A 15334-nucleotide genomic window follows, 5' to 3' on the forward strand; every position below is an offset into this window, starting at 1 on the left:
TATATGTGTATAATATATATACTGATAAAAAAAAAACTAAAACATTATAATCACCTACCTAATACTGTGTTGAACTTCCATGTGCTGCCAAATCACTCTTATCCTATCAGAGAGAGGTAGGTATGGACGATCCACAAGACCGTGTACCGTTGGCATTTAAAAAAAAAAAATATTTTAAATGGTCTTAAATTTATTTATTTCACATTGTTGTTAGAAATTGTCTATTCATGTAATATTTATATATTTTTTTCTTCAGCAAACAAATATTAATTGTTGTAAAAAAAATCCATGTTATTTTAAAGACCTAAAAATGAAAAAGAATCGGTTATTAAACTAATTAAATTAAGACGAGCTTATATAAAGAGTGTAACTTTTATTTGGAGAAAGAGTAGTTTCACATAGAGAAATTGTAATTTGTAAGATTTTATCCGATTTTCACACATCTTTCTCTCTTTATTCACGCATTATCTACTTATACCTAACGTAGCTGATTCAATGCACTATAATTTATTTTTGGAATACTTTTCGAGTATGTTACATTTGCGCACATGCGAGTTACATTCACTGTTGTCACTATAAACCTTGAAGAAATTATGATAAATTCGTTATGAATATGTATAATGGCTTACCTTAATCTGGTATGTAAAAAATCAAAAAGTTGAAACTCTAGTATAAATATACCATGATAAATATATATCGTATCCTAACTATCATATAATATATTCATCATCGATAAAATGAATATATCATACCAAAGATACATTTGTATAATATTTAAAAATCATTATCACGTGGCAATTATATACAGAATACTCGCTGCATCGATCACCGCAATTTGCGAACTACTCTTCTAAGGTGTTGACAAGTAGTCCTTATATTTTGCCGCGAAGAAATAGACAATAATTAAATTTGATAAGTAAAATAAAGTGGAAATCGAAAGTACAACAAAAAAAAAAAGATAGAACCATCAGTGTTCAGTAAATTAAGTTGCCTGTAGTAAAACCCATTAATATTGATTGGTCGAGTAATACGATACGATGTCGACCTACATAATAATGTAGGTCAGCATCGTATCGCATCACGCGCCAATGAATTTATTCCAAGAGCAGCTGTGATTAGAAAAAATACAAAGTTCCAAAATTATGATTAATTTTTTAAATGCAAAAACTGCGACATAAATATTTTTAAGTTTGTCAAGTTTAAATATCAAAATTATTGCCAGGTAAAAATTTTTGTTTATAATTTTATACCGAATAAGGATAATCGTCGTGATATATGTATAAATGAACATTATACCTATATACCATTATATTTATGCGATCCAACTAAATAATGACACATCTGTGTGTGAGATAAAGCTTCAAAAATTAATATAGATTAATTTGCTAACAGTGTCAATAGTGATAAATAGACATCGGATTTTTTATATGCAATAGATTGCTGGGAAAGAGCAACAAACTAAATTTAAGTTACTTCTAACATATTTATACTACAACATATATTACAGTCACTGAAATATATACACACTTGAACGCGCAATGCCTATACTACAACTAAGTGGAAAACGAGAGAAGGATAGACTCTTATTTAACGCTTCAAGGGGGCCACCTGTCTTTTTCTAACTTTGTACGCATGCTAGTGTACGATAAATGGCCTCTCTGACAGCACCTATCCTTCTCTCGTGTTTCGACTGCCAGTGCGCGTTCTAGTATGTATATATTTCAATGGTTGCAGTATAAATATGTTAGATATTATAAATAACCTAAATATTAATTGCTCTTTTCCAATAATCTGCATAAAAAATCCGATGTCTAGCGATAAATTATTTGCCAGTGAAATTGACTAACATCTCCAATATACCCACAATTGTGTCGCAAAATATTTGCAAAATGATTATACCATTTCAGCAAACTAAAAATTTCTTTCTTTACTGTGCATATGTATATCTGTGATCACTTATAGAAATCTAACATACATTGTATTACTGCGGCGAGGCATAGAGTAACGTACCCAAATGTCTGCGCTATCCCCGATAGTAAAATAAATTCGAAACGCGAATTCGAAACAAAACCCAGCGGTCGGAGTTCAAATATAATATTCAATCAGACTTCATCGCAAAGTAGAGAGATTAAAACAATATTTGAAATAAATCTTAATGCTAATCTTTTATCTGTACAGTATGCTGTAGATGTTGGTTACTCACAAATTTATCCGAAGTAAAAGTTACAACACATTATGTCTGTTCTTATATCGAGATACATATATCTAAATAAGACTTATGATAATATTCGCCATTCAATATTTATCGATGAGTTCACTAATTATAAAAATTAACAACACATTAAAAGTTTACAATAATACAGCAGTACTCCACTGCGACAATCGAGTTGCGATACATACAATTCTTGGTTGTACTTTAATAAGATTCTGCTATTATTTCAAATATTGACATAATCGAAATAATTTGATTAAATATTTAAATTATGTTATAATTGTTAGCTTCAAAAAGCATCACAATACTTCTTAGTTATCATCGGCATCATCATCATCGTCGGATATATATTTTTTAGTAACTCTCTTTCTACGGCCGCCTCTTCCCTCACCCTTTCTTCCTTTTAGTTTAATTTTCATTCTTACACTAGAATCCGCGTCTGAACCATCTTCACCATCTGTGTAATAAAAAAAATAAATAAAAAAGAAGCATTAAAAAAAGAAAATTTCCATCTTATTTAAATTTTAACGTTTGCTAAATAATTACATGATAAGATAACAGAATATATTCATACCTTTATCATCTCCATCGGAATTATTACCTTCCTCTTCAAGACGCTGACGCGCATTTGTAAAGACGGATTGCAACACTATCGAGTCTTCGTGAATTAGAGATGCTTCTTCATTATAAATTTGAGCGTTTTTACAAAGTTGCATAAAATCTTTCTCAAGCTCGTCTAAATCAGCATACTGGGAAAAATAAAATTATTAGATTATAGCCGTACATTTATACAAAAAATGTAAAAAAATAATACAATAAACAAATACTTACTTTGCCCTCCTCGATCTTCTGCAATAGCTTATTAATAGTCAAAGGTTTTTTAATGATTTCATAATAGTCCGGTAATTCTCTTCTTGAAGGTAATTTCATAAAAGGTTCACTCAACAATCGGCCATCAGTACTATCGGTATAATTAACAACTAATGTAATTAGTTTCTTCATAGCCCGTTTCATTTTAGGATCGACCAGGGACCCGGCACCTCTTCGTTTCTTCGGCATAGGCTCATCGTCCTCCTCACCTTTCTTCTTTCGTTTCCGTGTCTTTTTCTTTTTCTTATCGTCTTCTTCCTCCTCTTCATACTCGGCACCATCATCGTCAATTGCCTTCAACCATTCTTTCTCGGTTAAACTGTCTGTATAATCAACTTCTTTACGTTGCCTTGAACCTCTTCCAAGGAATCTGTCTTCGTCCTCTTCGTAGGTCCATCTTTCCACTTCGTCGTCGTCCTTTACCAACCAATCGGGCAACTCAGCTTCCTCTAGCAGCCGCGATTTGCGATTTGGACCCAACTTGGCCTCCTCACGTCGCCGTTCCAAATCTAATTTCTGGAATATTTCGAATTCACCTTCTGTCCTAGCAATCATTTGATTTACAGTCTCGTCGTCGGGCACTTCGTTCTCTTCCTCATCGTCAGCATCGTCTTGATGTAAGATACTCTGAAGGAACTGCTGTCGCTCAGAGCCAGTAGATTTCTGATCGAACATACCAGCTTGAATAACTTTCTCGTCCATATTTAATTTATATCTTGCTGCTGCTAATATTCGCTCTTCGACGGAATTGACAGTCATTAATCGAAGTACGCGCACTTCATTCTTCTGTCCAATTCTATGTGCTCTGTCTTGAGCTTGCAGATCCTGCAAATACACATATCATGACCAAGTGCAATACTGCGATAATTTTTATGTTCTATATGTTAATATTTATGTACCTGATGAGGATTCCAGTCAGAGTCAAAGATGATAACTGTATCAGCAGCTTGAAGATTTAAACCAAGACCACCAGCACGTGTGGATAGTAAGAAAAGGAAATATTCTGAACCGGGATCGTTAAATTTCTTTAACAGATCTCCTCTATCTTCCGCTTTTGTTGTCCCGTCCAATCGTAAATACATAAATCCTCGCCAACTTAAATAATCTTCCATAATTGTCATTAATTGAGTCATTTGACAAAACAATAATACTCTATGATTCGTAGCCTTCAATTTAGGAAGAATACGATCCAAAAGCTCGAATTTTCCAGACGCGCGATATAAATCGGGCCTAATGACAAAGAAAAATTGAATAAATATTTGATATTTTATGTATAAAACGCTCGAAAATTGTTGAGGTACATACCCAGTAATAACACCAGAACCTTGCGTGCCTACATGTTCGCAGTATTTCTCTTCTATAGCTTGGAACATAAATGGATGATTGCATAGTTTTCTCAGTTGTACGATTGTATTCATAAGAGCTTTGGCACCACCTTTTCCTTGCTTTCCCTTTTCCGATCCATCGGTTAGTAGTACACCTTTACTTTGCATATGCCTGACAGAAAATTTTTGTTTATATATTATACTTACACAAATTAGTTTCACAAAGAAATTAAAAATAGACAATATTTACGTACTTATAAAGAACTTTTTGTAGGCCGGACATATCGCATTTGATAATGTATTCCACTTTGTCAGGTAGTTGCGATTCTACTTCTTTCTTCAAACGTCTCAATAGGAAAGGCCGCAATACTTTGTGCAAACGACGAATAATCAAAATAGTTTCTTCTTCATTTAGCTCCACCTATGCAAGATATCGATAATGTTAAATAGAGCTGCATTAAAATGTGCTTTATGCCAAATACTTGCCTTCTCGCCAGTAGTCGCGAAAGGAGCGTTAAACCACTGTTCAAATGTACTGCAGGATTTAAAGATTGAAGGCAACAAGAAATTCAGAAGAGCCCACAGTTCTGGCAATTTATTTTGCAATGGTGTACCGGTTAACAATAGTCGATGAGGAGCCAAATAATGTGTATTCAGCACTTGAGTAAGTTTGCAATGGTGATTTTTCATCCTGTGTCCTTCATCAATGATCATATATTTCCACTGCAGTTTGGCTAACACACCCTTGTCTTTTATGACATATTCGTAAGTCGTTAAAAGAACATTGAATTTTGTAGCTCGCATCTGAGATTGTATCGCTCTTCTGCCAGCTGGAGAACCTTTGTACGACACTACAACAACACTTGGTGCCCATTTTTCAAATTCAAGAACCCAATTTGATAATGTCCTAGAAGCACACATATTATAAAATTAGTATTTGAAGAAATGCAGTGTCTCGCTTTTAAAAGAAGGGAAAGGAACATACGATAATGGAACAATGATGAGAAATGGACCATTAACTTTCTTCTTTTCCATGAGATATGTTACTAGAGCAATGGTCTGAATTGTTTTACCGAGACCCATTTCGTCCGCCAAAATGCCATTCAGATTGTTGTTAAACAATGATACTAACCATTCCAGACCCTAAAACCATTAATTAAGCTCTTTCATTCATAGAGAAGTGACTTACTTAAAATATATTGTAATACAATTTAAAATATATTACATTACAAAACTAAAATTACTAAATTACTACACTAAAATAAATACACCACCTTAATTTGATATTCTTTCAATTGTCCATTCACCATGATGCTTGCTTGTTCAGTAACAACCTCATGAACTGTATGAGCAATACTATAGTATGTTTGTTCTTCTGTTTTATATTCGTCATCTTCCACTTTTGCTTTATGTATCGTTTTCTTTACCTTTTCTTCTTCAGAATCACCCATTGTTTTATCCTTGCCTAAAGTATTTTAAAAATTAAATCTGTATAAAGAATCTATACACAAATCCAAGAATTAAGTGCTTATTATCAGATTTATTCTCATTCTCACTTTCTCCGTTTTCCTCTTCATCATAGTCATCATCATCTTCACTATCCGATTCAATTGGCTCCCATCCAGGATGAGCTTCTAAAAATGCTGACAATTGACTCATTAATGGTGCTTCGTCGCCAGTTAATGTGCGACCAGTGGATGTTTCTATTACACCAACACGAGTATCATCATTGGATCCACCATCTTCAGCATTCTCACTATCTTGTAATTTCTTCTTTTTCTGTATAATCATAAGACTCTATCAATATTATAGATAATTCCTTATGAGAGAATAGTCAATTTTTAACTTTACATTACCTTCTTACGCTTTTGTTCTTCGACTTGCTTTCTCTTTTGTTCTATTTTGTGTTGTTTGACCATTTCCGTAAGATTACTGATATACTCATCGGTTTGGGATAGCAAGAATGCTAAACGCTTATCCTTCTTTTGATCGATTAATTTTCTGTATCCTTCTTCATCTTCCGCCATAAGACGACGCATACGCTCTTTCTCAATGCGTTCTTGCTCTTTCTTCTGTTCACGTTCAGCATTTGCGTGATAGTTAAGCACAGCTTTATTAAGTCTAGCCAATTTCGCGACATTATTGCGATGAAATTCTTTGAAGTCTTTGCCATGTTGTAGTACGGAACTAAGAAATTCCTGCAAACATAAATGTCATGCTTGTATTCGTTTATTCACAGCGATAACCTTGCTGATATCATGTGTCAATAATCAAATTTTACAATTTAAGTATATCAGATAAACTTACTTGATGTTTCTGTCTTCGTTTACGTTCTGCTTCCAATTTCTGTTGCTTTTCTAATTTTTCAGTAGCTCTAGCTTCGCGCAATCCTTGCCGTTTCGTACGTTTATAAGCTTTCACATTTACGGCAGTTTCTAAAGTGGTATCTTTCCGAGTACATGCTATAATCTGTAAAAAAGATTAGAAGAGTTAAAAAGAATAAATAAGAATTCCTTAATTGTTATGTAATATGATATGTGCGTAAATTAATTACAGTACCTCTGATCTTAATTGTCTCTGAAAGTTTAATACTCTTAGCATGCGCAATTCGATCTGCGCTTGTATACGAAGATCTTCTGGCATGTTTGTTGGTAGATTGCTAAGTTGCTCCATTCTAAGCGATATACGGGCTGCAACTCTGTTAGCAAGCATTAAATTTTTTACATTTTAGTAACGAAAATACAACTTTTATCACGCATTATACCGTGTTTCTCCAAAAATCTGTCTCTACCTATTTTCTCGTTCTTGCAATATTAACAACGGATCTAATCCAACGGGTTTTGCTACGCTTGTCACTCTGTTTGCCTTAGTGCCAGACTGAGGTTGCTGTTGTTGTTGCTGCGGCGTTTGACAGCCCGGTCTAGGAGCACCTGTGGGACCAATAACATTCGGACCTGGTATTTGTGGCCCAGCTGTTGAAACAGGGCCCTGAGACGGATCTATGGGGCGTTGACTCATCCCCGGAGGAGGAGGCGCGCCACCTAATCAAATCCGTCTTAAATCAGGATCATTCTACCCTACTTTTGTAAATACCACATTCATACATTCATCTCGTTTCACTCATTATATAATCTATAAATATCATAATCTATCAGTAAACATAATTTCTGTAATTACACGATCTAATATATAAAGTTACGGAACGGAAATTAAAGTTAATGCGGTAAGTATTTAACGCAATGCATATATATAAAAAGATAAAAGCATTTGAAATAAAATATTGTATAGCAGCAGCATATACAAATTTCTAATATGTTATGCAAATAAAACGTATGTACAAGAAATAATTCATATTAATATTTGTTTACACTTATATTATTAAAGCAATAAAAATAAAAGCAAATAGATGTAAAGTAGAAACAAATAAATGGACTAGAAAAGCTATACTTGAAATAAGCAAAACAAATCATGTGGCAGAAAGCGATACAAAAGATAGAGTAGTCACCCAGAGCGTATAAGCTTACATATTAACAAGAACTCACCTTGAGCAGCTAGCGCAACTTGTTGAGGTACAGGTTGATTTCTTGCTAGTAATCTGTACGCCATTATCTGAGCTCTGTAAAAATGTGAGAAAAAATTGAAAACATAAAATTAGAAGATTGTAGAGAAAATATTTTTACATTAATTTTATTACTTTAAATTAAAAGGTGTTAAAAACATATCTACATAAAATAACTTAATCTAATTATTGTTTCAAAAAATTCAAATAATGATTTAATAATATTCATATAAAGCATTTTTTCACACTTTTTCATTTGCATTTGATTTATATTAATTTTCATATCTTTTTAAACTTAATCTTTTTGCATAATTTTCACGTCTTTATGTCAGATAATTTATATGACATGATATACAATCATTAAGTAATAATACAATAATTCACATACCGTAATTGTTGCAATTGTTGTGTATTGAAGGCTTGCTTGTCTCCCATGCCACTGCCTTGACGAGCTCTTAAGGCTAACAATTGAGAATATCGCGGATCTTCTTGCAACCCCTTTTCTTCCATGGAATCAATTGCCTTTTGAAGCGCATTCAAATTCTCTTGTCCTGATCCTGGTGGTCCAGTAGGTCCGGTAGGTCCAGTTTGACTCATTTGATTCACTGGAGCACCCGATCCTAATGGTGCTGTGCTACCGGGAATTTGGCCTTGATTTTGACTCCCAGGACCTATTTGAGTGGTAGGAGGTTGAACATTCGGTCCATTAGGTCCCATTTGCCCACTTGCGTTCGTATGACTAATTTGATTACTTGGACCACATGGTCCCATTTGACTATTCGGCCCACCAGGTCCCATTTGATTGCTCGGAGCATTCGGACCCATTTGAACACCTGGGCCTCCTTGCATCATCTGTCCTGGACCACTAGATGGAATTTGTCCCCCTGGTCCCATCTGACCAGCGGGACCACTGCCTGGCCCCATCTGTCCACCAGGTCCGCTTCCAGGTCCCATTTGGCCTCCGGGTCCACTACCACCATGTCCCATCTGTCCACTGCCTGGTCCCATCTGTCCAGGTACGCCTCCAGGCACCATTTGACCGCCCGGACCACTGCCGGCATTCATTTGTACTCCAGGACCGTTCCCTGGGCCCATTTGTCCTCCAGAGCCACCTCCAGGACCTACTGCACTCATTTGTCCTCCGGGACCGCTGCTAGAAGTCATTTGTCCACCAGGCCCGCTGGCTACACCTATTCCGGTGGGTCCATTAGGCCCTATAGAAACAGGTCCACTACTTGTTGTCATTGGTACGTTTCCTGGGCCACTTCCAGGACCCATTTGTCCAAGACTGTTGGGTCCTAATTGGCTTACGGAACCGCTTCCCGGTCCCATTTGTCCGCCTGGACCGGCAGGTCCCATTTGACTGCCTGGAGCATTTGGTCCCATTTGGTTACCCGCCCCTGCAGGTCCCATCTGATTACCAGGTCCGCCAGGGCCCATTTGTCCGCCCGGTGCATTCATACTCATTTGTCCAGGTGGACCACCCATGCCCATCTGTGTAGGTCCATTTGGACCCATCTGTGATGGCCCATTATGACCCATTTGCCCAGGTCCATTCGGTCCAATTTGTCCTGTTGGTCCAACGGGACCCATCGGCCCACTAGGCCCCATTTGCGTTTGACTGTTCGCCATCATCTGATTTGGGCCACTCGGACCCATTTGATTCGGACCTCCTGGACCCATATTATGCACTGTGGGACCACTTGCGGGTATTTGACCGGGAGCGCCAGGACCCATATGACTTCCCGGACCACTTGCATTCATATGTGTAGATACTGGCGGACCACTTGCATTCATATGACTTGGAATCGGCGGGCCGCTGTTCATATGACCACCTGATCCAGGAGGTCCACTAGTGTTCATGTGACCTGGTCCAGGAGGACCACTCGCGTTCATATGTCCTGATCCAGGTGGTCCGCTGGCGTTCATGTGTCCTGATACTGGAGGTCCTGTGTTACCCATATGTCCTGGACCGGGAGGACCACCAGCAGTTATGTGGCCTGGTCCTGGTGGACCGCTTGCGTTCATGTGACTTGGAGGTCCACCCATATGCCCGGGGCCAGGTCCACCAGGCACCATTTGAGAATTTTGAGGACCTCCGGTACCCATCTGAGATCCTGGAACAGGCCCGCTAGTTGGACCCATTTGCCCTGGGCCACCCTGGCCCATATGAGGTCCACCAGGAGGACCTCCACCTTGCACCATATGAGACGGAGCCATTTGTCCGGGACCTCCTGGACCCATTTGACCGGGTACTCCGGGACCCATTTGTCCCGGGCCTCCTGGTCCCATCTGTCCAGGCCCTCCAGGGCCCATTTGGCCAGGTCCTCCCGGACCCATTTGTCCTGGGCCTCCCGGTCCCATCTGTCCGGGTACGTTAGAACCCATCTGATTAGGACCACTTTGCATCATGTGAGATCCACTTTGTGGTCCATTCGGACCCATTTGTCCGGGTACCATTGGTCCTCCGGGACCTTGGGAGGTAGGTACCTGTCCGACTGGGCCGCCTGGACCTTGATTCTGTAAAAAACAAAATCTTACATAAATTATGTGATACTTACAATTTATAATCAACAATACTTTCGGAAACTAAATGTAAATTTTAAATAATTTATTTAATACAATTTTCTCTTTAATGCGATATATTGTTTTACTTATATACAGTATATTGTTTACACTTATAAGTATATGTGGTGGCAAAATATTTCTAAGAAAATAAAAAAAATGAAAGAGCTAAATATAGATTGCGTGTGATAGTAGTAATACTCCCAATGTTTGCAAAATTTACAAAGATAAGGCTTACACAAAGCAAGTTTTTACCCGCAAAAATTGACGTTGCATTGTTCATCATGCGCGTTATATGCCGCGATAATTAACATATTCGCAATATAGTCAGCATTTCAATCAACGGTGCTAATGGCGGTTAATGCGCTGATAAGAGTCGCAAGTGGACGCGACAAGGTCAAGTATAAGAGAAATGCAAGTAGTCATTTAAGACCTGACATGTTCATACGTGGCGCACGTAAATAAAAATATATCTATATATTTAAACTACTTATACTGACCCATACAAATTAAACTCCCACGCTTCGCTCACGTCATCGAAAAATCTCACATGTATATACAGATATATAGACACTATAATATGTATGCTATTAGATCTTTATAAGTGTCACATACATTAGCTGTCCGTTATACGTCCACCGTTATCAGAAATTGTGTACTTTACGTATTAATTTTTTCAAAACTAAACGATCAAAGGTCTTGTATTTTTGTAAGAATATTCTTATAAGTCTCTTTTATCGTCTTCTTGTTTTTCATTAAAACCGTAAAAATAGTTTAATTGCTACAATTAGCAATAATTAATAACTCATAAACTATTGCAAAAATTGCAAAATGATACATGACTTTTCGACTCAGTTTGCTCTGCTCTATCTGGATACGAGCAAAGTACCAAACATTCAGGGACATATATGTTTTATTTAAAACAACACATATCGTTCATAAAAGATCAATAAAAAAGTTTGTAATAATTTATAAAAACTATTAATATGTTATACATTTGAAAAGTAATAAACCAGAATTCAGATCCAGTAGAATTAATAAATAGAAATTCTTTTATGGTTCAATTATGTCTATTATTATTTTCTGTATTTGTGTATGATTGGAAAGATTATTATCGATCGCCAGGCACAAAGTATTCTTTTTAACGTAACTTTGCTGATTAAAATCAAGAGACACGGTAGTGTTTCGTGCCAAGTACACGCGCAGTGCGAAACCGCCCCGTACATCGTTATTCATTATTTACAAGATGCATGCGATGAAACATTATCAAATACCAGGCAATTTCTGTACGTACATCCCACAAGTTGTCAGACAAATTGTAATTAATGAATTATCTATTTAGAAAACACTCGATATCATTACCTCATCTACTATTTTTGCAGAATGTAAAGATAAAAGACACATGTGACAAAAGACAAGATTATTTTCAGGTGATTTGTGATGCTTTCCAAGTATTTAAACATATTGAAATAAAAAGCGATTGGAATTTAGTGACGCAGTATGAAAAAGTCAAAGCTATTTTAATAGACAATTTAGACAATTCAGGAAAAATTTCCTATACATAAATCATAAAATTTTTATGTTTAAATTGAGTAAGTTAATACATGTGTATATATATGTATATTGTGTATATACATGTGTATATATAGTGTGTATATATATATATGTATATAAATTGAGTAAGTTAATACATGTGTATATATATGTATATGTATGTAGATATATATAAAGCATAATTAAACAAGAAATTAATACTCAATATCTTTTTATTCAGTACACAATTCTTTTTCATTATATAATATTTATCAAAATTATTGGCAATAAAATAGCATCCTATTCCAATTTTCTACCAAAACTTTTACACACGCACTTACATAGATTGTCGATTTAATTGATGGAACGAACTTCATACGTTCTTTCTAGTAAATTTGCATCGATTGCATTAGCTGTGAATAAAAAACTTGAGACTGAAATAGTTTACAATCTCGTTTTAAAGTACTTACTTATTATTCACAACCAGAAGAGATCATGGAGCGTGTCTCAATGAAAAATCGATTCAGAGCTCAAGCATAAAAGATGAAATATTATTTTGCTCTTCCGTTAACCATTTCCGCTCTTTCTTTCCTTCTGTTTTTGCAGATTTTTGCGATAAAAATAAAAATGTCTATACTTTTAAAATTTTTTAGAATATGATTGTTCAGATATCTAACTTAACTGATAATGTCTACATTTCTAGAATAATTTAGATTATTTACTGTTTAGAATAATTTAGAATATTAACTTTAGAATATTAACTATTAGATTGTAGAATGTAACTATTATATGTGTGAAACGAAGTGTACAATATCGTCGACCACGAGGCATTGAAAATCGCCATTTTGACGCGATAAGTACAATGTAAAACAAATCAGGGTACTGAACAAGTAAAAGTCATGCATGGGATAGATAACGCTAATTGTAAGAGTGCACGCGAGACTAGCTCATAAGAGCATACTTTGCAGTTTGAGAGTAGCAACGGACCTGACCAAGCCTAATACTATGTTGTAAGTGCATTAGGAAATAACATGCGTGTGCTACTGAACACAGTGTGTTACTGAATAGTAAGTATTATTTATATTTTATTCCAATTTTCCGATGCTCAGATCAATCTGACATTCAGATTGATAAACAGCATTGTACACACATCGTGACTATCTGATAATAAGTAATTACGTAATCAATACGTTGTAGCCATATGTGATTCGAATAGAAACGTTTAATGTAATCGTATTAATTAAGTAAATAAAACTTTCGTCTAAAATTAATAAGTTATAACTGCATAAAAATAATGTTACTTACTACGTAATATTAAAAATGTGATATTAATACGCATAATTTCGTAAGGTATTACGATTTGTATAAAAAAGTCAATATGTATACAAATAAATATAAGATCTAGAAAAAAAAATATTATCAGGCATGTTATCTCTCTTTTCATTATACACATTATCTAACAAACGTCAAAGTTTCCAAAACAAACTTTTTATAGACCCTCAGCTCATAGCAATGAAAAAAATGCGCGTGTTTTCTCAAATGTTGAGATTTATTTACCCGCGTTACCTGCGTCAGATATCACTAATTGCAGAGATAAGAGCAGTTAACCACCGCATCCTCATTTATAGCGGTTAGTCGACGGTGAATTGATAAGTCGTACCGGCACGATTCTCAACGACGGCTATCATCATGTCGAGTGATCTGGACATTGCGAAGTGCTTCGAGTTCGCGAAAGAACTCACGTTGCGAGCTGGTAAGGTGAGTCACAGCTAATGTATAAAGATAAGCGGAAGGATTGCACAATTCTGGAGATAAAATTGAATGACGAAGTTGCAGCTGTGAGTATATATTTATAATATATTTTTCATAAGTTAAAGAGTAATTTAAGATTAATTCAAGATTTTTAGATGTTGCCGTTACGGATGTGCCGTGCAAGAATCATTTTAAATTAATTCAGATTTAGATTAAGGTTTAAACTAAAAACCTTACATTAGGGGTATTCAAATAAGTTAAAGTTTAACGGTTTGACAGGTTATGTCGGGTTAAAGTCGGGTAAAAAGTTAATTTTTAAACTTTTAACCCAAAGATTAATGTGATAGGTTAATGAGTCACTTATATGTATTTTGCATAACCTTAAAGAGTAGCGCGCCCAAAGTTAATTAATTAACTTTTTACTCGACTTTAACCCGACATAACCTGTCAAACCGTTAAACTTTTACTTATTTGAATACCCCTATTTAAAATAAAAACCTTAATCTAAATCTGAATTAATCCAAAATAATTCTTACACGGCACATCTATAACACACGCAACATCTAAAAATCTTGAATTAATCTTAAATTATTCTTGAACTTATGTAAAATATATTATTGATGATATATCTTTCAAAATCCTTAAAGCAGAATAAATTTAATTTCTTATATAAATCTCCTAAAAATGATTTTAAAAAATCAATGTACAAGTTAAAGTCTCACTCTTCCTAAATTCTTAGCAAGATATATATTTATATTAATCATTAATAATCATAACCTTTTTATATATAACTTTTCTTCCTTTTTTTGTATGATATATATATGTAATTATGTATTCATTTATTTCATATTATTTATGTGCATAGACTCTCAAGTGTAGTTTCGAGGACGAAAAAATTGTACATAACAAAGGATATATGGATTTCGTAACAGAGCATGATCACAAAATTGAGAAAATACTTATTGATGGCCTATCCAAAGAGTTTCCTGATCATAAGTAAGTTGTAATCGCATAAAAACGGACTACCTGGAAATCAGTAGATAACCAGACTTCAATTTAACTTAATAATTAATCCTATGATATTAAATAATCCTAAGATCATATTATATTCTATTAACCCTCCGTATATAGTCACACCTATTTTTTCAAACAAAAAAGTCACTCTGGGTCATTTTGACCCGAGACGAACTTTGACCGTTCGCCATTTGATCGTGTTGAAAAAATTCTCGAATGCACTTGCGATATTGCGAAATTGATTGCTATAAAAAAAGAAGGGCCTTAGGAATTTTTAATATATAAAAAAAATTCGCGAAAAATTTGTTTAAAAAAAAATTTTTTTTTTTTTTAACATATCTTACGTTTCAGGATTATCGCAGAAGAAACAATTGGGACGAGGGAAATGCCAGGACTGACTAATACACCGACATGGTTCATCGATCCAATCGACGGAACCCACAATTTCATTCATTTGTTTCCTCATTTCTGTATATCCGTAGGTTTGACGGTTCGCAAAGAGCT

General features: G+C 35.2%; 1 protein-coding gene across 4 annotated transcripts in view; it reads right to left on the bottom strand.

Annotated features, from left to right (window-relative positions):
• Window positions 1-353: 353 nt before the first annotated feature.
• The window catches only part of LOC112461087 (ATP-dependent helicase brm), a 23875-nt gene continuing 8894 nt past the window's right edge, over window positions 354-15334 (bottom strand). For 3 of the 4 annotated variants that reach the window (XM_025026177.1, XM_025026166.1, XM_025026168.1), the window contains 16 exons: window positions 8355-10486; window positions 7950-8023; window positions 7199-7448; window positions 6967-7105; window positions 6715-6876; window positions 6264-6605; window positions 5964-6186; window positions 5682-5872; window positions 5393-5550; window positions 4894-5314; window positions 4662-4828; window positions 4388-4579; window positions 3982-4312; window positions 3044-3907; window positions 2787-2961; window positions 354-2669 (listed from right to left, as the gene is read on the bottom strand). In XM_025026177.1, coding sequence (XP_024881945.1) covers window positions 2524-2669; window positions 2787-2961; window positions 3044-3907; window positions 3982-4312; window positions 4388-4579; window positions 4662-4828; window positions 4894-5314; window positions 5393-5550; window positions 5682-5872; window positions 5964-6186; window positions 6264-6605; window positions 6715-6876; window positions 6967-7105; window positions 7199-7448; window positions 7950-8023; window positions 8355-10486 — 5967 coding nt within the window. In that variant the 3' untranslated portion in view covers window positions 354-2523. The remainder of the gene's footprint in view (window positions 2670-2786; window positions 2962-3043; window positions 3908-3981; window positions 4313-4387; window positions 4580-4661; window positions 4829-4893; window positions 5315-5392; window positions 5551-5681; window positions 5873-5963; window positions 6187-6263; window positions 6606-6714; window positions 6877-6966; window positions 7106-7198; window positions 7449-7949; window positions 8024-8354; window positions 10487-15334) is intronic. The other variant, XM_025026181.1, reaches the window with a different exon arrangement.

The sequence above is a fragment of the Temnothorax curvispinosus genome, unplaced genomic scaffold (genome assembly GCF_003070985.1).
Source record: "Temnothorax curvispinosus isolate PA1 unplaced genomic scaffold, ASM307098v1 QBEX01001173.1, whole genome shotgun sequence".
In the NCBI taxonomy this organism is placed as follows: Eukaryota; Metazoa; Arthropoda; class Insecta; order Hymenoptera; family Formicidae; genus Temnothorax; species Temnothorax curvispinosus.